The 25527-nt window shown below is 45.6% G+C and overlaps 1 protein-coding gene and 1 long non-coding RNA gene across 3 annotated transcripts in view; both read right to left on the bottom strand.

The window, feature by feature from the left end:
* Positions 1 to 4031: 4031 nt before the first annotated feature.
* The window catches only part of LOC128850207 (DDB1- and CUL4-associated factor 12-like), a 50447-nt gene continuing 28951 nt past the window's right edge, over positions 4032 to 25527 (bottom strand). Inside the window, exons 6-7 of the mRNA XM_054053191.1 lie at positions 18418 to 18428; positions 4032 to 4261 (exon numbers count right to left, since the gene is read on the bottom strand). Coding sequence (XP_053909166.1) covers positions 4032 to 4261; positions 18418 to 18428 — 241 coding nt within the window. The remainder of the gene's footprint in view (positions 4262 to 18417; positions 18429 to 25527) is intronic.
* LOC128850252 (uncharacterized) lies at positions 4602 to 8637 on the bottom strand. Of its 2 annotated transcripts, none has more exons than XR_008447599.1 (2): positions 8078 to 8637; positions 4602 to 5319 (listed from the first exon to the last, which is right to left on the bottom strand). It is a non-coding gene; the product is annotated as an uncharacterized LOC128850252 (long non-coding RNA). The 2 variants fall into 2 exon arrangements; XR_008447600.1 differs by having other exon boundaries at positions 4602 to 5298.

The following is a 25527-nucleotide window of genomic DNA, read 5'->3' as shown; positions in this document are numbered from 1 at the left end:
AGGGGAAAGATAACATGGAAGTAAAGCCCTACACGAAGCACAAATCAATAGTTATTCACCCACTTGTTACCTTCACTTCCTACCAGCCCTCCTTGGCCCGACTTGAAATTAGGAAGGGGCCCAAAGGCACGCACTCCTGCACCAGCCCTGCTTCTCCTCTGAGGGGTTCAGCTGCACCCCCATTTCCTCTCAGCCCCCAGAACCAGAAAAAACAGGAACCCGTTAGAAGGGAAACTCCCAGCTGTAAGGAGATGAGAAACAAGGGGGATCGGGCACAGGATCCCCTTCCCCAAAGTAAGAGGCTGGAAAGCCAACCCACCTCTCCCGGCACCCACCAGAAGTCGGGTGGGCTCTCCCCTCCCCACACAACCTCAGGCTGGAGCAGGGTGGGAGCTGCCCACATCTGCAGTCTATTCAGCGGCCCCTACCCGCACCCCCTGGGGAAGGGAGGCGACAATCTAGGGCAGGGTGAAGCTTCCCCCAGGCAGCCGCCAGGGCAAATAGAGCAGAGCCGCTTCTCCTCACACGCCGCCACCCCCACCACCACCCCCCCTCCACGACCGGGAAGGGGCAGCTCTGGCAGACACTCGCCACCGGACAAAAGCTCCCATCGAGACGGATCTGTCCCGGGGCCTGAGACCGCTAAGGAAGCAACGGCCACCCCTAGACCGTTGGGTGGGGGAGGGGCACCAGGCCTCTCCCAGGCGCGCGGGCCCAACACCCCCCACCATAGCCGCGCACGCGAGGCTGATCTTGAAGGAGGAGGACGCGCTCCCCTACTCCCTTTACAACCCACACGTTACTTGCCCAATGCGCTCACGCGGCGGCGGCGTCCACCACCGTCACGTGACCGCCTCGCTTGCTCGACGTTGCTCTCGCTGTTCTTCTTCTTGTTCTTCTTGTTCTCCTCCTCCTCCACGCGCAACACCGCTCCCCCGTGACGTGACACAGCGCAGCGCGCTCGCCTACCGTCCTCTTCTAACTCACGTGACCAGGACCCCACCCAACGCGCGCGCGCGTGACGGAAAAGGAGGACTGGTCCCGCCCATAGCGGTGCTAAGGGGAGGTGGCACGGGGAGTGTTTCTATGAGGGACTGTGGGGCTATCCCGCCCCTGGTGGGTATTAGGCTTGGCTTGTTACCGCGGGAGGCTCCGGGAGAAGGCCGCAGTCTTACCTGGGGTCGTTTCGTCGGGGTTTGACGCGCTGGCAGAGCCCGACTGGGAGAGCACGGCCCTACCTCAGTGCCTCTGTCAGGCCTGGGCCCTGGTGGAGTGGGATTAGGGACAGAGTGAACGTTCAGAATCATGCCTCAGTTCCTCTCTCGTTGGCTGAAGGAGTGGTTTGGACTAGGAACTCTGTTCTTTTAGATTTTACTTCTTATTTTAGGTTGGCTTTTCTGCCCTACAGGATTTTGTCAAATTAAAGTCTGTTCAGGCTGCCAGGTTATGTTCATTACGTTTGGTGCCTTGGTCCCAGACAACGCTTAAATTGAGCTGGGTTCTGCACTTTTTAGAACTCTCTTGTTCCTTCTCAAGTTACTGTTCTCCTGAGGGCTTCATTCCAGACCTATTTGATATCCCAAACAATCTGCATGACTAGAGAATCAAAAGGCTTCTTCATGTTTTCTCTCCACAGTTGCTGAGAACAATGCCTGAGTAGTCAAGAAACTGGAACAATTCTATGCTTAATTTCTTCTAAGTGTTACAGACTCTTGCCAGGCTGGACACAGGGAGACACCTCATTGACATGGAGGAATCCCAAGGTAAAGGATAGCTGTACCCCAGGAGGAAAATGGCAAGGAGAGTGTGCAAGGGACAGAGAACAGCACAGCAGGGGTATATCAGAGCACTCTGTGCAGCTTCTGACAACCCAAACTGAAGAGCGACAGGACAGATGAAAAGAAAGGAAGGTTGCTTGGCTCCCCAAAAAGAGGTGTTTCAGGTTGTAAGCCAGGAAAGAAAAAATAACTTTTTCCTTTTAGGCTTTTTCCTCACTGTGCATTTTTACCATTCTGTACAGCACCTCTGTTTGCCCACAATGTAGCAGTTGTACCCTTCTGGCATCCTTCTTTGTAAAGCCTGGCATTTTAAGGCAGGGCTCGCTTAACCTATGTGGAAATTGATTTCTGCTTGGCGCTCTGCTGAGCAGGCAGAATTGGTGAAGGTGACGGGGGCATCAGGTACCACTATTCAGCCCCTGGTGCCTCCGGTGCTACATCCCATGTTTTTTTTACCTTTTCTGTGGTCTTATTTCCTTTACTGCTGTTTGCTTGTCCTCTGTCCCTTGACCCCATACTCTCCACGTAAGTAGAGAGGGCATTAAATCTCATTTTACCCTAAGCAATATCTGAAAATTAATAAGTACTGTTCATGCTTTCCCGCGATTGAGAGACGGGACACAGCCTGATGCAAGCAAGATGTCGATTTTATTGTATTCTTAACATATATTTATACTAGTTATAAGTGACTTACAAGCGACGCATTTCACGCTGATTGGTTATAGTCCATTGCTGTATGAGCTAATATTTGGCATTGCTGCATAGCTACAGATATCTACTCTTTTTGCAGGTCATTAGCTTCTTTAGACAGTAACAATGTTTCCTCCTGTCTAGATGGTTGCTATGCCATTTGCACATAGCCCACGTAGCTGTTACTCCTTGCTCTTCTTTTCTTGAGGGGAGTTCTTGTTTTTAGCTTATCCAAGGTCTGTGGCCGAGTTTATCCAACACATCCCCCTTAAACAATCGTTCTGTACTTTGGGTTTTTCCACTGCCTGTCAGACCTTGTCCTACACCCCACAATCTTTCATTGCCGTCAACAATTTACAGTTCAATGCATATATTCATCCACTTACATTTCTTACGAGACTCATAATCATTTCTTAAAGCAAAGAACAACTCAACATACATCACCTCATCTCCTTTTTCCTGTCTTTGACAGAACAACATCAATTTCAAAATAGTATTATATTTTAAAAACCCAAACTCAGGCCATTTTTCTTCATCATTTAATTTATATATTGGCCACCAGTGAGTACAGTACTCTTAATTTTCTTTTAATGAGAGGATCCCCCTCAATTTTATCCCAGTACTCAAGACTGAACTCATCAATAACCCCATGTACATGCTTATCAAGATCAATTTCCATTTTATATTGATCTTGATAGAACGCAATACAACACAAAGGTGCCAGGTAGAATGAGAATTAATAAAGCCGTAAACAACCAAAACAAAACTTTCTAAAGCATAGATCTTGTTAGACAACCAAATAATTAATTATTAGACAGTACAAGCTAGAGTTGGCAATTCTTTTCAGCAGCTCTCACTCTGATTCTGTCCCTGAAGCAAACTTGTCTCCAGGCACTACTCTACTGAAAAAGCTATTTAAAGTCTCCATCACAAAGGAGTAATTAACAGCTATAGTGAAAAATAAAGCCCACAGGAGAACTGTGCTTCTGAGAGTACACTTACCTTTGCTTCAGATACAGATTCTCTGTTCTTTGAGGGCAGAATGAGAACTAGTAGAGGATGAATTCCTAGTCCCACTAGTAATAACAAGAGATCCATATAGGAGAGGTTAACATTTACTGTTTGTCAAACACCAACAAAATAACACCAAAGCAAGCACTGATGTCTGTCCAGTGTGTCAGTCACCTCAGTTGCTGAGCAATCCAGTAACTGCCTGAATGTTAGTTGGTCTTCATGAAAGGGGAACGAAAGCAGCAAGAGCACTCAAGAGTGGGATTCAAGCTGCAAGAGGTGTTTTGGTGCTCTGCTTCTTGTAAACTACCCCCTCCTCCTCCTTAGGGTGCAAGTCCAAAATCAAACCCAAAGGAAAATTGTTCCTTCTGAAAACATGATTTTTTTTCTACTGGACATCTCCATTCACTTGGAACAGAAGAGGACATAGCAGATGAAGATGACCATCCCATATGAGAAGGATGCAAAAGGATGAGGGAAAAAATATTAGGTTGCTTCTCCAATATTTCTCATTTAATTATTTTTTTCTTTTTCTAATACATATGGACACTTTTAGGACTTCTCAACTGTCTTGCTTATTTTACCGACCTTGTTCTTATTGTTGAAAGCCAGTACTCGGACTTTACAGTTGTCAGGATTGGTGTTCTCCTTGGGAATATCCTTCAAAGCCCTGTGTGTTATGTGGGCATAGACAGGAACTTGAGAGAGATTATGCCTGGCATTGCTTTTGGACAACACATCCTCTGTAACTTCCCAGAGACCCATCGAACCATCCCGGGAACCTGAATAAACAGTCCATAAATAAATAGTCCATTTTACATATACGTAACTCCTCTTTTAGAAAAAGGAATAAACAACAGTGTCTGAAAGAAAGGAAGGATACTATTAATCTAACTGAACACACTGTTGGTGGTTCTATATTGATTATTATTAACAAAACCAAGATTTTACTGAGGTGTAAAGTTCACAGCCTTGCGAACTCACTGTTAACTGGTTTGTCCACATGGTTTCCAAGCAGCTAGATCAACTCATCTGTTTTCAAACTGATCAGGATGAATCAAAAACTACAATCCTGTACAGCAATCAGCATTAAAGATTCACATGTAGAATAAACTCAAGAGGCTGTCACTGTTGAGTCACGACACGGTGATGTGGAAGCAAGTTTCTTTATCGAAGTTACAGGGCTGGCCGGCCGGTGCTTGATCTTACGCGCGCTTCTTATACCCTTGATTAACACACGCGTCTCCGCATGATTGGATTAGCTTATACACAAACAATCTGTGAATGGATAGTGCTACTTTCATGCATGGTCCTATATTGTCTGCCCACTTCCCGTCCCATGATCTCCTTCTGGGTGCATTAATCAGGGGTCCTCAGCCTGCTGTGGACCCCACAATTCCCCCTTTTTGTATTTGTGCTGAAGAAAATTGCCCGTTAAAGATTGCCTGTGTCGGCTGCTGCGGGGCCCTTCGCAGCAGACACACAATGCAGGGCAACATCGACAGCACAACTACAAACATACCCATTCTTGAAACAGGGAAGCAAAGCAGCATCAATATTTGACCACGCTGAGTAATATCGTAGGTGCATCTGAAAAGTATACAAACAGTGACTTATACTCCGTCTCTACTGATCCTAACAGCTCTAGTCTGTGGTTCCGATATACGACTTATACTCCAGTTGTTATGGCAGTTCTTTGATGTTAGCAAGGGCTATCCATCACACTCGTCTCCAGCTGTTTGATTCTCCACACGTGGCCTCCGTGGCTTATCCACAGCAGGGCGAACACAACGAGCAGGGTACCACCAAGGTCCTTCATCTGTGGAAACACAAGCATACCCTTGACCCCAAGTTAATAGCTTGCATGGGCCTGACCACTGACCACTTTGAAGATCCTTCACTTGAACCTTCACTCCATCAGAGATAGCTGTGGTAGACTTCAAGGATTCAAAATGTCGAATCATTGGGGGATTCTGATGTTCCTCATTGATAGTTAAGAAATTTAATACATACATCACCTTGTTCAGCCGTGCTTCAGGTGATTCCCCAGACATTCCCGCCTTTTGTTTTTGTAAAAGGCACTTAAGTGTACCATGGGCACGTTCTACAAGTGCCTGACTGGTGGGGGAATGAGGAATACCTGTAACATGGCTGACACCCCAAGATTGTAAAAATGATTTCACTCGCCCAGAAACATACCATTGTCAGTTTTAATAGGGTAGGCTGCGTTCTTGTACAGTTTCCCACAGGAGCTTCATAACTCCAAACAACAGGTGGTTTGTCACTTGTCCAAGACTGCTCGTAATTCCACCACTTGTGGGGAGCCTTGTTGATGGTCAATTAAATATTGCCGATTTTGTCCATCAGACCATGTAACAGCAGCTTTCCCTGTTTTCCCAGACCCATCTGTGAAAACTGTGGGCCCATCAACAGGTGCTGTTTGGCTTAACAATTTCTGTGCGATAGAAATTTGAGTTCCCAGTTTACAAAGTGGATGGGAAGGAAAATGATACGATATCTGGCCTGTAAAATTAAGTAGCGCTGCTTGAAGTGCAGAACTATTGGCAAGACACCATTCAAAATATTGAACTTGTAAAGGAATAACAATACATTCCGGATCTCGTGCCAATAGTTCCACACATCGTGTTCGAATTTTTATAATGAGTTGAGCTAACAGCTCATCTAATCCTGGAGCAGCCTTTTTTGTTCGAAATGGTAAGAAGATCCACTCCAATATATGGAGGGGGTCTTCCCACCCCTGATCCCACTGCACGAGCGCAGCATAGGGCATCAAGTCTTCCACAAAGACCAATGCCTGCACAATTACAGTCAGGTCAATGCGCCAGACATGCTTTTCCTGAATGGCTTTGCTCTACAAGTGTCAGAACATTTCTGGCTTCCTTATTTAGAACCCTGGGTGCTGCAATATCTGTGTCCCCTTTTAACAGATCAATAGGGGTTGTATTTGTGATGATGTAAGGCCCAGATAGGGTCTCAGCCAATTTATAATTCCAACTATTTTCTGAACATCATTTAAAGTCCTGATTTCAGTTACTATTTTAATTGCCTGAGGTTCCACTGTTTTGGCCAGTACTTTCATGCCCAAATACAACCACGGTTTAACACGTTGTACCTTTTCGGGGGCAATGATAACATTCCAACATTTGTCTAGTGTCCCTTTCCAATTCTCCTAATTGTTCTGACATTGCAGCAGCCAGTAAGATGTCATCCATATAATGATAGCAATAGCATTCAGGATATTTCTGCCGTACAACACTCAGTGCCTGGGCTACAAAACCCTTTTCTCTTTTATTTTTTTTTTTTGGCTGAAAACCTTCCAATGATATCTTGCATGATTAGTCGGAGGAACTGCAAAAGTAAATTTTTCGGCAATATTTCAAAAAACTGTGCACTGAACAGGCTGAAACATAATTTGTGCAATTTGGGCAAAGTCATATGGTGTCATTTCTTCCATAGTTAATAGTCGAAGCAATTGCATTGTTGCAGGGGAGCTGGGACTATACTGTGTAACAGTTTTTTGAAGTTCCTGTACTACTTTCCAGGTGTATGGTCTGTGCTCATCCATAATTCCCTGTCCTGGATCCCCCCGGACCACCGGGAATGCCATAGCTGTCATAGGACTCGGGTCACGTTCCTTTAAGGGTGTAGTTATTGCCTCAGACAATGTCCACTGTCCTTCTAGCACAGCCTGTTGTTTTACCTTTTGCCAAAATACACATGGATCATACGGTCTCACAGTAACCTGTGCCGAGGGTGGATCCCACGCCTGAGGGGTTTTAGGTTTACCGGAGGAACCCCTAAAGGGTGGCTCGACGCTAGCCTTGGTCTTTCTGTTTTTTAATGCAGCCGCCTCAGTGCCCCCCACCGCCACCGCGGGATTGTCCCAATCATCCGGCTCATCTGGCAAAGGCAGGAGTACCAGTGGATTGTATGGTTCGGGTGCCTCTCGCTCTTCAGGGGGCAGTGGAGGGGCGGATGGCATTACGGGGTTAACCCGCCGTCGACTTTGTTTATATATCGGACAAACCGAGTCTGTTTCATTGTCTGACTCATCAACAAGAAAACGTTTTCGCGCTAACCGAGATGGTTTATTCTCTTGGTGCGTTACCGGATTTCTTGAATTTAGATGTTGAGACTCAGATAGAGATGCAGAGTCTGGGTCGGCAGTTAATGTAGAAAATTCCTCTTGCTCCGTTAACAGATCCTCAGCAGATGGAGGCTCGTTTCGGGAGGCAAGGGGTGAAAGATCTTGCTCTGCCTGATCCCTCTGGTTTTTTTTTAAAGTCTTTCAAAGTATCAAACAAAAGGCACCATGTGGTTAACAAAGATACTGACTCTTTGTCTCCACGTGAAGCACTATCAAACAGCCTGTCCCCTATTTCTTTCCAATTCGAAACAGTAAATGATGTCATTATATCTGGTGTATAACCCTGTCTCTTACTCCATAAAAGCATCTTTTGTAACATGAATCCCTCTAGCTTTTACCCCCTTCTTTTCTAGTATTTGCTTCCACATGCTTATAATCATTTCCTCCTCTTTTGTTAGTGAGGCTCCCATCTTTTTCCCCAGCAGCTCACCTGCACTCGGTGGCTTCTTAAAAGTCCCGGATCCGGAATTAAGCAGCTTCTCTCGCCGCTCCTCTTGGCTACTTTTGCCGAAAACTCTTTGAGCAGCTTCTCTCGCCGCTCCTCTTGGCTATTTTTGCCGAAAACTCTTTGAGCAGCTTCTCTCGCCGCTCCTCTTGGCTATTTTTGCCGAAAACTCTTTGAGCAGCTTCTCTCGCCGCTCCTCTTGGCTATTTTTGCCGAAAACTCTTTTATAGTGGCTATGCCACCTCGGGGAACCCCAAAATTAAAACTCTCATAAAATCGCTCGCTATATCACGTCGCGGTCACCAGATGTCGCTGTTGAGTCACGACACGGTGATGTGGAAGCAAGTTTCTTTATTGAAGTTACAGGGCTGGCCGGCCGGTGCTTGATCTTACGCGCGCTTCTTATACCCTTGATTAACACACGCGTCTCCGCATGATTGGATTAGCTTATACACAAACAATCTGTGAATGGATAGTGCTACTTTCATGCATGGTCCTATATTGTCTGCCCACTTCCCGTCCCATGATCTCCTTCCGGGTGCATTAATCAGGGGTCCTCAGCCTGCTGTGGACCCCACAAGAGGCGACTGAATAGCCTACATGTTCAGCCTGGCTTACCAAGGCTGAGATTGACAGTCTGTTAAGCCAATAAAAAAAACTCCAAGAAAACTCAGTTGTGTTTATGACAGTTTGGGTTCACTTGATTTCTGCCAGTATGCTTACGGATACATACACATACATTTGTGAACTGAACAGAACTATTTCAAACCACAATTTGTACCAACTCATATCAAATCTATTTTAAAAATTATTTTTCTTAAACCCATGCAACCTTTCATTTAAAGAATGTAACACAGGAACAGAGGCTGAAAAAGCAAGAACTCATTTTTTTCTACTGAATTTGAAGATATTAATCCAAAATATGAATCTATAGGAGTAACAATAATGGATGAAGAAAACTGAATGTCTATGATTTGTAGATAGACACAGGTTTAATCCAAGGCCCTATACCCATCTCTTCTGTTGTTTAGGAAACTCACTTCCATCTAAGCCAGCTCTGACAGATTTGACACGTACCTCAATTTCTTCCCTACAAAATGTGATACATACATCCCTCCTTCTCTCACAGGGAACGCATAAGAAATATTTAATATCTTGAAGATGCCATAAAAAAACTAAATGACTACATCAGTCTATTAAATTTATAGGCTTTGGTACACCATAGGGAACAAGCTGCAAAGACAGTCAAGCAAAACATCTCACAATACAGGTGGTCCAGCACAGCAGAGATAGCTTTGCTCCCTCACAGAGGGATTCAGCGATTTGCCACTATTACCTACTACAGTCAAATGCAAAAGGAGCTTCCTAATGGCAGTGCATAAAAGACATCACATTACACTAAATCCTGCCAGTCAATTCACATTTGTTTTTTAATGGCACCTAATCTTGCCTGTTATGGAGGCTGAATACTCAGCAGCAGAATTTCTAAACATCTGGACATACTTCAGGAGGAAGCTCCCCCTTTTAATCATATAATCATAGAATCATATAATCATAGAATCATTAAGGTTGGAAAAGACCTCTAAGATCACCCAGTACAACTCAGACCAACACCACCATGCCTACTAAGCCATGTCACAAAGTGCCACATCTACACACTTTCTGAACAACTCCAGGGATGGAGACTCCATCACTTCCCCAGGCAGCCTGTTCCAATGCTTCACCACTCTTTCAGGAAAGAAATTTTTCCTTATATCCCAACAAAATCTCCCCTGGTGCAACTTGAGGCCATTTCTTCTCATCCTATCACTTGTTACTTGGGAGAAGAGACCAGCAATCACCTCACTAGAACCTCTTTTCAGTTAGTTGTGAAGAGCAACGAAGTCTCCCCTCAGCCTCCTCTTCTCCAGGCCAAACAACCCCAGTTCCCTCAGCCACTCCTCATAAGACTTGTGCTTCAGCCCCTTCACCAGATTTGTTGCCCTCCTCTGGACACGCTCCAGCAACTCTAGAGCTTCTGGTACTTCTGATACTGAGGGGCCCAAAACTGAATGCAGAATTCAAGGTGCAGCCTCACTAGCACTGAGTACAGGGGACAATCCCTTCCCTGCTCCTGCTGGCCACACCATTTTTTATACAAGCCAGGATGCTATTGGCTTTCTTGGCCACTTGGGCACACTGCTGCTGGCTCATGTTCAGCCGGCTGTTGACCAACACCCCCAGGAATTAGCTTAAGCAACAATTCTTAGCCAGCTTACAGTGAGAAAGTATGTGACTGTTCTTAACTAGGCAGACAGCAGGCAGGGAATCGGATAAGAAAGTAGAAAAGCGGTTGGAACTGCCTGGTATTTACAAGACCCTGAAGCAGAGGCCAAGGAGCACGAGTAGCCAGGAAAGGTGTTATGAGAATAGGGCCTGGTGTTGTAATTGCTATTAGTGTGGGACAAACAGCAAGTTGGCACTCAGCCTGCTCACACGCTGGCCACACGAGGGGCAGGTGATTTTGCTAACCCTTTTTGCGGTCCCTGAGAGGAGGATAAAAGGAGCCGGGCTGGACGGGTAGGAGTGGAGAAGGTGCAGTACCTATCAACTCTGACCATCTGAGCACCATGTTCCATCTCCTTCTTCTGCTCAGTGGGATGACACCAATCCATGGGTTGGTAAGCTGATGAGTTTTTATGTAGCCAGATGTAATAGGTTATTTGAACAGTAAAACATATTTGACTGAACTTTGATTTGGTGGTCTTGTCTTTGCACACTGGGATCTATAGATGAACCTAATACACCTGTCTAAACCACGAGCCGCTGGCTTCTCTAGGAGAATGCTGTGGGAGACAGTGTCAAAGGCTTTCCTGAAGTCCAGGTAGATAACATCTGCAGCCTTTCCCTCATCCACCAGGCGGGTCACCTGGTAATAGAAGCAGATCAGATTGGTGTTTTACCACAAAGGGGGCTTTTAGCAAAATTATCATAAAAGCCCCCAAACTCTCAAATACTCAAATACATGTGAAATCATGAAATCTTAAAAACATATACCAAAGCATAAACCATCTCGGTTAGCACGAAAAAGTTTTCTTGTTGATGAGTCAGACGATGAAACAGACTCGGCTTGTCCAATATATAAACAAAGCCAACGGCGGGTTAACCCCGTAACGCCGTCTGCTCCTCCACTGCCCCCTGAAGAGCGAGGGGCACCCGAAGTGTACAATCCCTTGGTGCTCCTGTCTTTGCCAGATGAGCCAGGTGATTGGGACAATTCCGTGGCGGAAGGGGGGGGCACTGAGGTGGCTGCTTCAAAAAACAGAAAGATCGAGGCTAAAGCCAAGCCAACCTTTGGGGGTTCCTCCGGTAAACCTCAAGCCCCTCAGGCGTGGGATTTACCCTCGGCACAGGTTACTGTGAGACCGTATGATCCCTGTTTATTTTGGCAAAAGGTAAAACAACAGGCTATGCTAGAAGGACGTTGGACATTGTCCGAGGCAATAACTACACCCTTAAAGGAACGTGACCCAAGTCCTGTGACAGCTATGGCATTCCCGGTGGTCCGGGGGGATCCAGGACAGGGAATTATGGATGAGCACAGACCGTACACCTGGAAAGTAATACAGGAACTTCAGAAAACTGTTACGCAGTATGGTCCCAGCTCCCCTGCAACAATGCAATTGCTTCGATTATTAACTATGGAAGAAATGACACCATATGACTTTGCCCAAACTGCACAAATTATGTTTCAGCCTGTTCAGTGCACAGTTTTTCGAAATATTTGGACTCAAAGGGCAGAAGCACAGGCAATACGGAACCTGCAGCTCGCCGAGTCAGACCTCTGATATGGGAACGGTGTAGATGTTTTAACAGGAACTGGGCAGTTTAGTAATCCGCAGCATCAAGCTCAGTGGCACCCTTTAGTGCTTGAACAGGTAAAAGCAGTAGGGCTTGAAGCACTGATGAGAACAGCCGTGATCACTGAACCGAAGGATAAATATACAACAATTAGGGAGTTCGAGAGCCATTTTTACAATTACATTTTTACAATTACATTTTTACAATATTTACAAAACACTGTTGATCACACAGCTGGCGTGAGATAATGCTAATGCAGATTGTCAAAAAATAATACGTGCCTTGCCAGGTGAACCGACTCTTGAAACTATGATCGTGGCTTGTGCCCAGATGGGGTCAGCTGACCAAAAAATGGCTGCTCTCGCTGCTGCTATGGCAGCCATGGGAACACCTGACAAAGGATGTTGTAAATGTAACCAGACTGGACATCTCAAAACTGCCTGTTCAAATAGACGAAAAAAGAATAATGGCACTGCTAGATCAGTGATTACATCAGCTGTTAGCAGATGTCTCAGGTGTGGGAAAGCTGGACACTTTGCTAAGCAATGCCAGTCCAAATATCACATAAATGGAGAGTTGCTACAGCCGGGAAACAGGAGACAGAGCGGGGGGGGAGGGCGGGCACGCCCAGACACAAATACTCGTGCCCATGAAGAACGCTTGGTCTCCTGCAATGCGGCCCCAGGCCTTTGCGACCTCTTATCAGGAAAAAACAGCAGAGCAGCAGGGATGGATGTATCCACCGCCCACACAGTAACTATAAATACACAGGGAGTACACAAGGTCCCTCTGAAAGCGTGGGGGCCCATCGGTTATGGACTCAGTGCCTTACTTATCGGACGTTCCAGTGCTATCTTACAAAACATTCTAGTTCATGTGGGAGTAATTGACGAGGATTTGTGCAATGGTTTCTACTATCACCCCCCCGCCCCGTTACAATACAAGAGGGAACTTGCATTGCGCAATTGGTGCCTTTCAAAAGCAGTGTTCTTAAAAAAGAACAAGTCATCCGTGGATATGGGGGATTTGGATCCACTGGACCACCTCAAATTTGTTGGTCACAACCTCTCTCAGACACAAGGCCACAAATGAAATGTATCCTTGTTATGAACACTCCTTTTCCACATTCCATTCAAATATCTGGACTGCTTGACACAGGGGCTGACGTTACTATCATTGCTCGAAGGGACTGGCCTGATTCCTGGCCCGTGGTACCTGCAACTTCAGGAGTAATTGGACTAGGAGGTATGGCTACTAGTCTCATTGCAGCAAAACCTGTAATTATTACGAACCCTGAAGGGCAAAATGCCACTATACGACCTTATATTACTCCAGCCCCCTTAAACCTCTGGGGAAGAGACTGTTTGGGACAATGGGGAGTCCGTATCACAACGGATTTTCCATAGGGGTCACTATCCTGCAGGGCACTAAAAAACCCACTTTAAGGTTGTGATGGCTCACAGATAAGCCAGTGTGGGTGGATCAGTGGCCCCTTAACAAAGAGAAACTCACAGCCCTGCACGCATTAGTGGTAGAACAGTTAGCTGCAGGCCATACTGAGGAGTCACACAGTCCTTGGAACACACCGGTTTTTGTGATCAAAAAGAAATCAGGAAAATGGCAATTATTACATGACCTGCAAAAAATCAATGAAGTGCTTGCAACCATGGGGGCACTTACAGCTGGGACTACCTTCCCCAACAATGATTCCGATGCAATGGGACATATTGGTCATGGACTTAAAAGATTGTTTCTTTACAATTCCTTTAGATGAAAATGATGTTGAAAAATTTGCTTTTACAGTTCCTTTGACTAATCATGCGGAACCCACAAACAGATATCATTGGAAGGTTTTACCCCAAGGGATGAAAAACTCACCTACCATCTGTCAATGGTTTGTAGCCCAGGCACTGAGTGTTGTGTGGCAGAAATATCCTGAATGCTATTGCTATCATTATATGGATGACATCTTATTGGCTGCTGCAATGTCAGAACAATTAGGAGAATTGGAAAGGGACACTAGACAAATGTTGGAAGGTTATGGCCTGGTCATTGCCCCTGAAAAGGTACAATGTGTTCAACTGTGGTTGTATTTGGGCATGAAAGTGCTGGCCAAAACAGTCCAACCTCAGGCAATTGAGATGATAGTAACTGAAATCAAGACTATAAATGATGTTCAAAAAATAGTTGGAATTATAAATTGGCTGAGACCCTATTTGGGCCTTACATCATCACAAATACAACCCCTAGTTGATCTGTTAAAAGGTGACACAGATATTGCAGCACCCAGGATTCTAAATAAGGAAGCCAGAAATGTTCTGACACTTGTAGAGCAAGCCATTCAGGAAAAGCATGTCTGGCACATTGACCTGACTGTAATTGTGCAGACATTGGTCTTTGTAGAAGGCACAATGCCCTATGCTGCACTCGTGCAGTGGGATCAGGGGTGGGAAGACCCCCTCCATATATTGGAGTGGATATTCTTACCATTTCGAACAAAAAAGGCTGCTCCAGGATTATATGAGCTGTTAGCTCAACTCATTATAAAAATTTGAACACGATGTGTGGAACTATTGGCACGAGATCCAGAATGTATTGTTATTCCTCTACAAGTTCAATATTTTGAATGGTGTCTTGCCAATAGTTCTGCACTTCAAGCTGCGCTCCTCAATTTTACAGGCCGGATATCGTATCATTTTCCTTCCCATCCACTTTGTAAACTGGGAACTCAAATCTCTATCGCACAGAAATTGTTAAGGCAAAACAGCACCTGTTGATGGACCCACAGTTTTCACAGATGGGTCTGGGAAAACAGGAAAAGCTGCTGTTACATGGTTTGATGGACAAAATTGGCAACATTTAATTGAGCATCAACAAGGCTCCCCACAAGTGGTGGAATTACGAGCAGTCACATTGGCATTTCAACAGTTCCCACAAGCCATAAATGTGGTAACCGACTCTGCTTATGTTGCAGGCCTAGTGCAGAGATTGGATAAAACAGTTCTTGGACAAGTGATAAATCACCTGTTGTTTGGAGTTATGAAGCTCCTGTGGGAAACTGTACAAAAACGCAGCCTACCCTATTATATTCTACACATAAAAAGCCATACTGACTTACCTGGTTTTATAGCAGAAGGAAATGCCCGGGCTGACCAATTAGTATCTGCGGTAGCATTAGGACCAGTACCAAACATTATGCAACAAGCAATTGCTTCTCATCAATTTTTTCACCAAGGTCACAGAGCACTCAAGAGACAGTTTCAACTTTCTACTACTGAAGCTCGATCTATCGTTGCCTCATGTCCCGATTGTCAAGGCCAACATTTTCCAACAGTCTATGGAGTAAATCCTAGAGGCTTACAGGCCCTACAAATTTGGCAAACTGATATAACTCACATTACGGAATTTGGCCGACAAAAGTATGTACTCGTATCAATTGATACCTTTTCTTCTGTCATTATTGCTACTGCACATACTGGAGAAACAGCAAAAGATGTTATTAGGCATTGGCAAAAAGCCTTCACCACTTGTGGTGTTCCTAAACAAATTAAAACTGACAATGGTCCCACTTATGTTTCTGGGCGAGTGAAAGCATTTTTACAGTCTTGGGGTGTCAGCCATGCTACATGTATTCCTTACTCCCCCACTAGTCAGGCACTTGTAGAAAGTGCCCATGGTACACTTAAGTGCCTTTTACAAAAACAAAAGGCGGGAATGTCTGGGGAATCACCTGAAGCAAGGCTGTACATGGTGATGTATGTATTAAATTTCTTAACTATCAATGAGGAACATCAGAATCCCCCAATGATTCGACATTTTGAATCCTTGAAGGCTACCACAGCTATCTCTGATGGAGTGAAGGTTCAAGTGAAGGACCTTCAAAGTGGTCAGTGGTCAGGCCCATGCAAGCTATCAACTTGGGGTCAAGGGTATGCTTGTGTTTCCACAGATGAAGGACCTCGGTGGTACCCTGCTCATTGTGTTCGCCCTGCTGTGGATAAGCCACGGAGGCCACGTGTGGAGAATCAAACAGCTGGAGATGAGTGTGGTGGATAGCCCTTGCTAACATCAAAGAACTGCCATAACAACTGGAGTATAAATCATATACCAGAACCACAAGTTAGAGGTTTTAGGATCAGTAGAAATAGAGTATAAGTCATGTACTGGAACTACAAGTTAGAGCTGTTAGGATCAGTAGAAATGGAGTATAAATCAATGTTTGTATACTTCTCAGATGCACCTACGATATTACTCAGTGAGGTCAAGTGTTGATGCTGCTTTACTTGCCTGTTTCAAGAGTGGGTATGTTTGTAGTTGTGCTGTCGATGTTGCCCTGCATTGTGTGTCTGCTGCGAAGGGCCCTGCAGTGGACGACACAGGCAATCTTTAACAGGCAATTTTCTTTAGCACAAATACAAAAAGGGGGAATTGTGGGGGTCCACAGTGGGCTGGGGACCCCTGCTTACTGCACCCAGAAGGAGATCATGGGACGGGAAGTGGGCAGATAATGTAGGACCGTGCACAAAAGTAGTACCATCCATTCACAGATTGTTTATGTATAAGCTAATCCGATCATGCGGAGACGCGTGTGTTAATAAAGGGTGTAAGAGGCACATGTAAGATCAAGCGCGCGCTGGCCAGCCATGTAACTTCAATAAAGAAACTTGCTTCCACATCACCGTGTCGTGTCTCAACAGCGACAGACAAATATTTAGGTAGTGATTGATCACAAGTTAACAGTAACAGCTTGTAAAGGCAATGCATCTAATCATTACCATAAGAGAATAAGTACAGTGATTAAGAAAGATACATCATCAATTGCTTTATCATCATCCAAATCCGCAGTCACTGGGGGGCTTAGCCTTTATACTACAAAAAGCGGAGTCTGGCTCTAGCTGCTTACCTCCCCCTCCCAAATGTGGCCAAGAGGAGAGGAGAGAGCAGCCGGATACTTCTTATCTTTACGCTAAGGGGCTGTAGAAATACAACATTCCTGCCCAGCTCCTCTCTCACACAGCACAATTCTACTGATAATGAAACACTTTCTCACACTCATTTGTATTAGAAATAGCACAGTACAACTCTATTGATGATAGCAATGGGGAAAGTTACTAACTGAACAGTACAAATAGCAATGTAATATGAATCATCCATGGGTCATCCATATCATTTCAGGCTTGTCAGTCGGGCCCTGCTACTTCAGATGGTCAAGCTCCTTGGGTCTTTTTGTTCTTGATGTACTTGTAGAAACATTTTTTGTTGTCTCTTACAACAGTGGCCAGATTGAGCTCCAGCTGGTCTCTTGCCTTTCTAATTCTCCCTCTGCATGACCTAATGAAATGCCTGTATTCTTTTTGAGTTACCTGTCCTTTCTTTCAAAGATGATAAACTCTCTTTCTTCTTGAGTCCCAGCAAAAGCTCCCTGATCAGCCAGGCCAGTTGTCTTCCCGGATGGTTTGTCTTGCAGCGCATGGGGACAGCCTGCTCCTGCACCTTTAAGATTTCCTTCTTGAAGAATGTCCAGCCTTCCTGGACCCCTTTGCCCTTCAGGACTGTTTCCCAAGGGACTCTCTCAACCAGTGACCTGGACAGGCCAAAGTCTGCCCTTCAGAAGTCCATGGTAGTGGTTTTGCTGACCCCCCTCCTCACTTCATCAAGGACTGAAAACTTTATCATTTCCCACATCTCCCACCAGTCCTTCCCTGTTTGTAAACAGCAGGCCAAGTGGTGCACTTCCCCTGGTAGGCTTGCTTACCAGCTGTGTCAGGAAGTTATCATCTTCCACGCACTCCAGGAACCTCCTAGACTGTTTCCTCTCTGCTGTGTTGTATTTCCAGCAGATGTCCAGTAAGTTGAAGTCTCCCATGAGAACAAGGGGTAGCGATTGCAAGACTTTTGCGAGCCACTTCCCCCTTCCCCCTCATCCTTACCCATAGGCACTCAACCTTATCATCACTATCATTGAGCTCTGTACAATCGAACCCCTCCCTAACATACAAAGCCATACCACCACCTGTCCTTCATTTCCTATCCCTTCTGAAGAGCTTATAGCCATCCATTGCAGTATTCCAGTCATGAGAGTCATGTTTATGTAATGATGTCTAAGTCATAGCTATCCTGCTGCACAATGGCTTCCAGCTCCTCCTGTTTGTTGCCCACGCTGTGTGCATTGGTGTAGATGCACTTGAGCCGGGCTGTGGGTTCCACCTCCAACACTGGCATGATACCTCTAGACTCATCTCTAGTGTCCTGTCCCCTTCCCCCTTCAGACCTAGTTTAAAGCCCTCTCAATGAGCCCCACCAACTCAGGAGTGAGAATCCTTTCCCCCCTTTGAGACAGCTGAACTCTATCTGTTACCAGCAGGCCTGATGCCGTGTAAACCTCCCTATGATCAAAAAAACCAAAATTCCACCAGTGACACCAGCCTCTGAGCAATGTGTTAAATCACATGAGTTTTCCTGTTCCTTTTGGTGTTCTTCCCTGCCACTAATAGCCCTAACAGGGGAAAAAGTCAATGTATGTTGTACAACTGGTTAGCCCTGAAGCCAAGTACAGTATCATTTGTACCCTAGACTCATGCCATCCTGGAAATTATTTATTCCATCTGAAGCTTTTGCCATAGAAAGCTCTTTGTCCAGCCAGTATAACTGGTACAGTACAATGACTGATGCATTTTGCCTCAGCTAAGGCTGCTCAATCAGGAGCTTAATTTTATGCTTATGGAACACTGAAATACATTGCTGAAGTTTTTACAAGGCGAGCCCTGCCTTGTCCTTGTTGAAGTTAACACAGGCAAGAGGAATAATCAAGCCCCTGGTCCTCTTTGTATTCTGCCAGTTTTGACAGCAGTGATAAAATATACTGCCAAATCTCAATTCTAATGCTGTGATTGGCCATGGGGCCAAATGCTCTGTTTTCATCCTGAAGCATTTAACCTGTCCCAAGAAAGTCACAAAAAATTTGCATTTAGTTTCTTACTTCAGATAAAGATATCTTCTATATCCCCGGTGTTTGGAGTTCTAATATTTTTGCTTTGCACTTTCAGGTACACATGCAATTGATAACTGTAAGATTAAAACAATGTCAGGATGTGTGTCCAGAGAAGGGCAATGAAGCTGGTGAGGGGTCTGGAGCAGAAGTTTTACGAGGAGCGGCTGAGGGAACTAGGATTGCTTAATCTGGAGAAGAGGAGGCTCAGGAGAGATCTTATTGCCCTCTAGAACTACCTGAAAGGAGGTTGTAGCAAGGTGAGTGTTGGTCTCCTCTCCCAGGAGGAAGACAAAGTTCTCAGGAAAGTGGTGGAGTCACCAGCCCTGGAGGTATTTAAAAGACTGGTGGACGTGGTGCTTAGGGATGTGGTTTGGTGGTGGACTTGGCAATGTTAGGTTAAGGGTTGGACTTGATGATCTTAAAGTTCTTTTCCAACCTAAACAATTCTATGAGTCGATGATTCTAATTTAGTTGTCTTTGTTTTTTCCTGATTAGGATCATCAGCAACATTCTGAAGAAGTCAGTTTTGTAATCAGACTTGCCAATTGCTTTAAACAAGTTTTCCCTGGTGTCTCAGGTCTGGAGACTAGAACCTATATCCTGCTGTAAGCATCATACAGCAGAGGACATGGCAGTCTTCTACTCACACTTCCACTCTTAAGTGCACAGAAAACATTGACAGCAACGCAGTTCAACCTCACATGCCATGCCTCTCTATTCCATTGGGTACTTACCTTTACCTTAGATATCTAATCAACTCTGGTGTTCTCTTGAAACTTGCTAGCTGACAATGTTTTTTAATGCAGATATTTGGGCTGGAGACCTGCAAGGATCAAGTTTTATATTAAGTTCAAAATCAATTTCCAGAATAAGGACTTTCTTTTTTGAAAAAAAAAAAAAAAAAAAAAAAAAAGTCTTACTGACCTAACAACTCAAGTATTTGATGTTAATGAGACTGTTACAATTTTGTCACCTGCAGTTTGACACCTTCCTGTACAGAACACTAGATCCTGTCAACACAGAAAGGCAGTAAACTACTAAATGCAACAGCATATTAGTATTGCTGCCTTTACCTATGGAATACTTTATGAAGTTACACTGATGATCCAACTAGTTACTAAAACATCGATAACTGATCTTTTCTATTACAGACTTCTGTAATAGAATAGCCTATACTACACCATAGTATATGTGCATTTACATATATATATGCTTTAAACTAGACTTGAAAGGGGAGGAGGATAATACCAGGCTTGCCCATGACAAGATGTGCTAGGTACACTGCAGCACATGAAATCTTATGGAGATGAGACAGGGGCTCGTGGGGTAATCGCTAGCCAAAAGAGAAACACCAGTGAAATACCTCAAAAGAAAACACCAGTGAAATACCTCAAAGGAATTGAGGAGTGCTCCTTTAAGAAGGTGACACGGCCGACAGCCCAGCTGATGTCTCTATACCAATGCACGCAGCCTGGGCAGCAAACAGTTGGAAGCCACCATGCTGCTGGAAAGCTATGATCTGATTGCTATTACTGACACTTGGTGAGATGAATCCCATGACTGGACTGTGGCTATCGATGGCTACAGGTTGTTCAGAAGAGAGAGGCGAGGAAGGAGGAGCAGAGGGGTTTCCCTCTATATCAAGAAAGGGATAGAATGTGAAGAACTGTCCTGTCTCTGAAGAACAACCACAAACAGGTTGAAAGCTTGTGGGTGAGAATCAGAGACCAAAGCAACAAAGAGAACTTTCTGACTGGTGTTTACCACAGGTCACCTGATCAAGGGGAGCCTATTGACAAAGCCTTTTTCCTCCAGCTACAGGAGGCATTGCACTCATAGGCTCTGGTCCTGCTGGGGGACTTCAACTACCCCAACATCTGCTGGAAAAGTAGCACAGTGAGCTGTAGGCAATCCAGGAGACTCCTGGAGGGCATTGAAGACAATTTCTTGACCCAGATAACAGACAGCTCTATCAGAGGGTATGTGATACTGCACCCGATGGTCACCAACACGAGTGAGCTCATCAGTGATGTCAAGATCAGGTCCTGAGGGATGTGGGACAGGTGAGGAGTATAGTCAGGACCCTAAATTTCAGGAAAGCAAACTTCCAGCTCTTCAAGGAGTCAGTCAATAGGACATCCTGGGATATGGTCCTCGGGGTCAAGGGAGCGAAACAGAGCTGGCAAATATTTAAGGATGCTTTCCATAGAGCGCAAGAGCGCTCAGTCCCCAGATATAGGAAATCAGGCAGGGAAGGGAAGAGACCAGTGTGGCTGAGTCGAGACCTGATGGTCAAACCCAAGAACAAGCGGGAACTGCACAGGCAGTGCAAGCAGGGAGAGGGAGCCTGGGAAGAGTATAGGGACACTGCCTGGTTGTGTAGGGGTGGAGTCAGGAAGGCCAAAGTGCAGCTGGAGCTGAACTTGGCAAGGGATGTAAGAATAACAGGAAGAGCTTTTACAGATATGTCAGCCGGAAGATAAAGGTTAAAGAAAACATACACTCCCACCCCCCCAATGAACACAACTGGCAAACTGGTAACAACAGGCAAAGAGAAGGCTGAGTTACTCAACTTTTTTGCCTCAGTCTTCACTGGCAACCGCTCTGACCATGCTTCTTGTGTGGATGGACCTCAAGGCAGGGACTGTGGGAACAAAGTCCCTCCCAGTGTAGGAGAAGATCACATTCCTGAACACCTGAGGAGCCTGAACATATACAAGTCTATGGGACCTGACAAGATGCATCCCAGAGTCCTGAGGGAATCGACAGATGTGGTTGCCAAGCCCCTCTCCATGATATTTGAAAAGTCATGGCAGTCAGAAGTCCCCGGTGACTGGAAGAAGGATAACATTGTCCCCATTTTAAAAAAGGGTGGAAAGGAGGACTCTGGGAACTACTGACCTGTCAGCCTCACTTCTGTGCTTGGGAAGATCATGGAACAGATCCTCCTAGAAGCTATGCTAAAGCACATGGAGGACATGGAGGTGACTAATGGCAGCCAGCATGGCTTCACCAGGGGCAAGTCCTGCCTGACCAACCTAGTGGCTTTCTATGATGGGGTGACCACATCAGTGGACCTGGGAAAACCAACAGATATGATCTATCTGGAGTTCGGTAAAGCCTTTGACACAGTGTGTCTGCCCCCAACTCAGTCCAAAGAACAAGGTGGCAGCAAAGGTAAGTTCTGTGGCTGATCGCTAAACTTAGTCTGAGAGGGGATTCCCAGTGCCAGGGGAACCTGAGCATGAGCAGAGAGACCGAGCAGGAGCCGGCAGGTTTCACGTACAGGGCTGAGAGGCTGACATGGCTGGGGGATTGTTGGGGCAACCAAGAGAGATTTAAATGTGGCAAAACCGGAAGCTCCACTCAGTCTGAAGAACGAGGCAGCCAGCCTTTCTGCAGGGAAGCGCACAGCTCCACAGCACAGAGAAGCGCACCAGAGAGCTGCAGGGAGGGTGTACACGTAGGGCATAGAGACCCTGCCAGCTTGAGAGGTGAGTCCACTTGATAGTCATTGCCATCTCAGAAGCAGCCCAGCTATGGTATCTACTCTAAGGAAAGCTTTGCCCTCTGTACTTGCCAGAATAGACATGGCAGCCCAGACAGAGGTCCCACGTAAACATGCAGCCATCCAAGTCTCAGGCTGCAGAGAGTTTCTGAACCCCTCACTGATACCAGAGCAGACAGCAGGCTGTAATGAGTGCCCAGCCCCTTCTCCCGGGGAAAAGGTAAGTACCTGTACAAGATGTGCATGGGTGGATGACCTGTTGCATCAGGTAGCTGAGTTACAGGAAACAGTAACCAGGCTGCGCAACATTAGAGAAGTCGAGGTAAAGATTGACAGGTTGCTTCAGAACAATGTTCCAGTAACAGACAATACTGAGGATAAAGCACCCTGGATCCTGGTGTCCCACAAACGCAATCTCCGCCATAGTCCCCACCCTCCAGCATCACAACTAAAATCAGATTTGACATTTTAACAACAGTAGACAGCCATGAGCAAGACCCACAAGTTGCAAATGAACCAACAGCAGATGGCAAATATCGCAAAAAGGAACAATGTGTGCTCATTATGGGGGACTCAGGCTGGACATCAGAAAAAAAAAATTCACAGAAAGGGTCATTGGGCACTGGAACAGGCTGCCCAGGGAGGTGGTGGAGTCACCATCCCTGGAGGTATTTAAAAGACAGGTGGATGAGATGCTCAGGGGCATGGTTTAGTGGTTTATAGGAATGGTTGGACTCAATGATCCTGGAGGTCTTTTCCAACCTGGTGATTCTGTGAAAGGGCACTGAGGCACCCATCTGCTGACCCGACAGGGAGTCACATGAGGCACGCTGCCTTCCTGGAGCTAAGATCTGGGATATTACCGAGAAGGCGCCACAACTTGTCAAGAGCACGGACTACTATCCACTAATACTCTTTCACGTGGGCATGAATGACACTGTAAGCCCTAACCTAGGCAGAATCAAGAAAGACTACAAAGGCCCTAGGGGAGAAAGTGAAGAACCTTGATGCCCAAGTCATCTTTTCTTCCATACTGTTAGTTCAAGGAATGGGGGCAGACAGGAATAGATGCATAATACAGATCAACTTCCGGATACGTGGCTGGTGTTGCCGCAAGGGTTTTGGCTTTTATGACAATGGAACCTTCTACGAGAACTACAACCTGCTAAGATGGGATGAGATCCACCTGTCTAGAAGAGGCAGGGGAATCTTTCACAGTAGGCTGGCCGACTTGGTAAGTCAGGCTTTAAACTGAAGGAGTTGGGTGGAGGGACTCAGTATGGCAATGCCCATACCACCATCACCACCACAACCAATTGGGGAAAAAAAAACAGGCCAACCGGAGCAATGTATAATGTGCCTTACCTGTCTCCCTAAATGAGAATCAAAAGATCAACTGCCTGAAGTGCATGTATACTAATGCATGCAGTCTGGGAAACAAATAGGAGGAACTAGAGCTCTGTGCCCAATCAGAAAGCTATGATATCATAGGAATAAATGAAACATGGTGGGACCACTCACATGACTGGAAGATCGTGATGGATGGTTATAGGCTGTTTTGTAAAGACAGGCAAGGAAGAAGAGATGGAGGAATCGCACTGTATATTAAGGAGAACTGAGGAGAACCATTATACATTCTGAGGGCCTGAAAGGGTCAAAAGCAGAATGATGAAGCCAGAGGCCTTGAGAGCAGTGTTCTGTGGGGCCTGAAAGGGTCGATAACAGAAAACTGTGCTGATATTAAAAGCCGCTCCTCCTGGAAGGGAGGATGCGGACACAGAGGTTCTTGGCAGTATAATGTGTTTCTCCCCATTCCAGGGCCCAAGCTAAATGTATACACTCCAGGAACACCTGCAGATTTAGTTAAGGATGTTATGTGAACTCTGGACAGACACGTAGACCCTTGTTTTGTAGAACTTGTAGAGCCTGCTTTCTCACGACAAGAATAGTAATAAAGTATGTAAACAGTGCATACAAGTACGATGTTATCTCAACCAGAAGAGTATAAAAACTCCGTTTGGAGAATAAAATGTTGCTACTTGCCACCAGAGCGGTAGTCCGTCTGTCGATTTAGGCGTCCCTGTGAGCTGGTCTCCGTCAGAGAACCTTGAATGTATGGAAGTCAACAGTGGTATTTGTGGAAGCCCTATCAAATACCTCTGGGTCAAAATCAGAGAGGTCGTCTCCAAGGGAGACCTTACAGTAGGCATCTGCTACCAACCCCCAAACCAAGATGACAAGGCCAACGAAGCAATACTCAAGTCACCTAAGCAAGCTTCTGGTCAACAAAACCTGGTTCTCATAGGTGACTTTAACTACCCAGACATTTGATGGAAGAACAACACAGCAGTTCATGTATCATCCATTAAGTTCCTGGAATAAGTTCCTTGGGCAGCCTGATCTAGTGGGACGTATCCCTGCCCATGGTAGAGGGATTGGAACTAGATGATCTTTAAGGTCCCTTCCAACCCAAACTATTCTATGATAATGGATAGAGGACTGCTTTCTCATACAAATGGCAGATGTGCCAACCAGGAATGTGGCACTGCTGGACTTGCTACCCACAAACCAAGAAAACCTGCTTTATAATATCTCGGTTAGTGACAGCCTTGGCTGCAGTGATCACAATGTTGTGGAGTTTGAAATACTGCTGAGCACGCTGAAGGTCAGTTCCAAGACCAAGGCTTTAGATTTTAGAAGAGCAGACTTCAGCTCACTCAGGGCTCGGTTGGAAGGGATCCCGTAGGAAGCTTCCATGAAGGAAAACGGAGCTAGTGTGTGCTGGGAGTTTTTCAAGAACACTCTCCTAGATACACAAAACAGTTTAGATCCCCTCTAAAGGCAAGGGAAGTAGGCGTTAGCAAGAGACCCCCGTGGCTTAGCTGCAAGCTTCTGGGTCTGCTCAGAACCAAAAGGGAAATGTACCAGAGATGGAAAAGTGGAACATTACCCCTTGAAAATTACAAGGGCATTAGCAAGGTATGCAGAGATGCAGTTAGGAAAGCAAAAGTTCAGCTTGAACTACGATTGGCCAGAGATGCCACAAAATTCAAGAAAGGGTTCTTCAATTATGTTAATAACAAGCAGAAACAGGAG

The sequence above is a fragment of the Cuculus canorus genome, chromosome W (genome assembly GCF_017976375.1).
Source record: "Cuculus canorus isolate bCucCan1 chromosome W, bCucCan1.pri, whole genome shotgun sequence".
NCBI classification, from domain to species: domain Eukaryota; kingdom Metazoa; phylum Chordata; class Aves; order Cuculiformes; family Cuculidae; genus Cuculus; species Cuculus canorus.
Note: the sequence above shows the minus strand (reverse complement) of the source record. Positions and strands in the feature narration are given on the sequence as shown.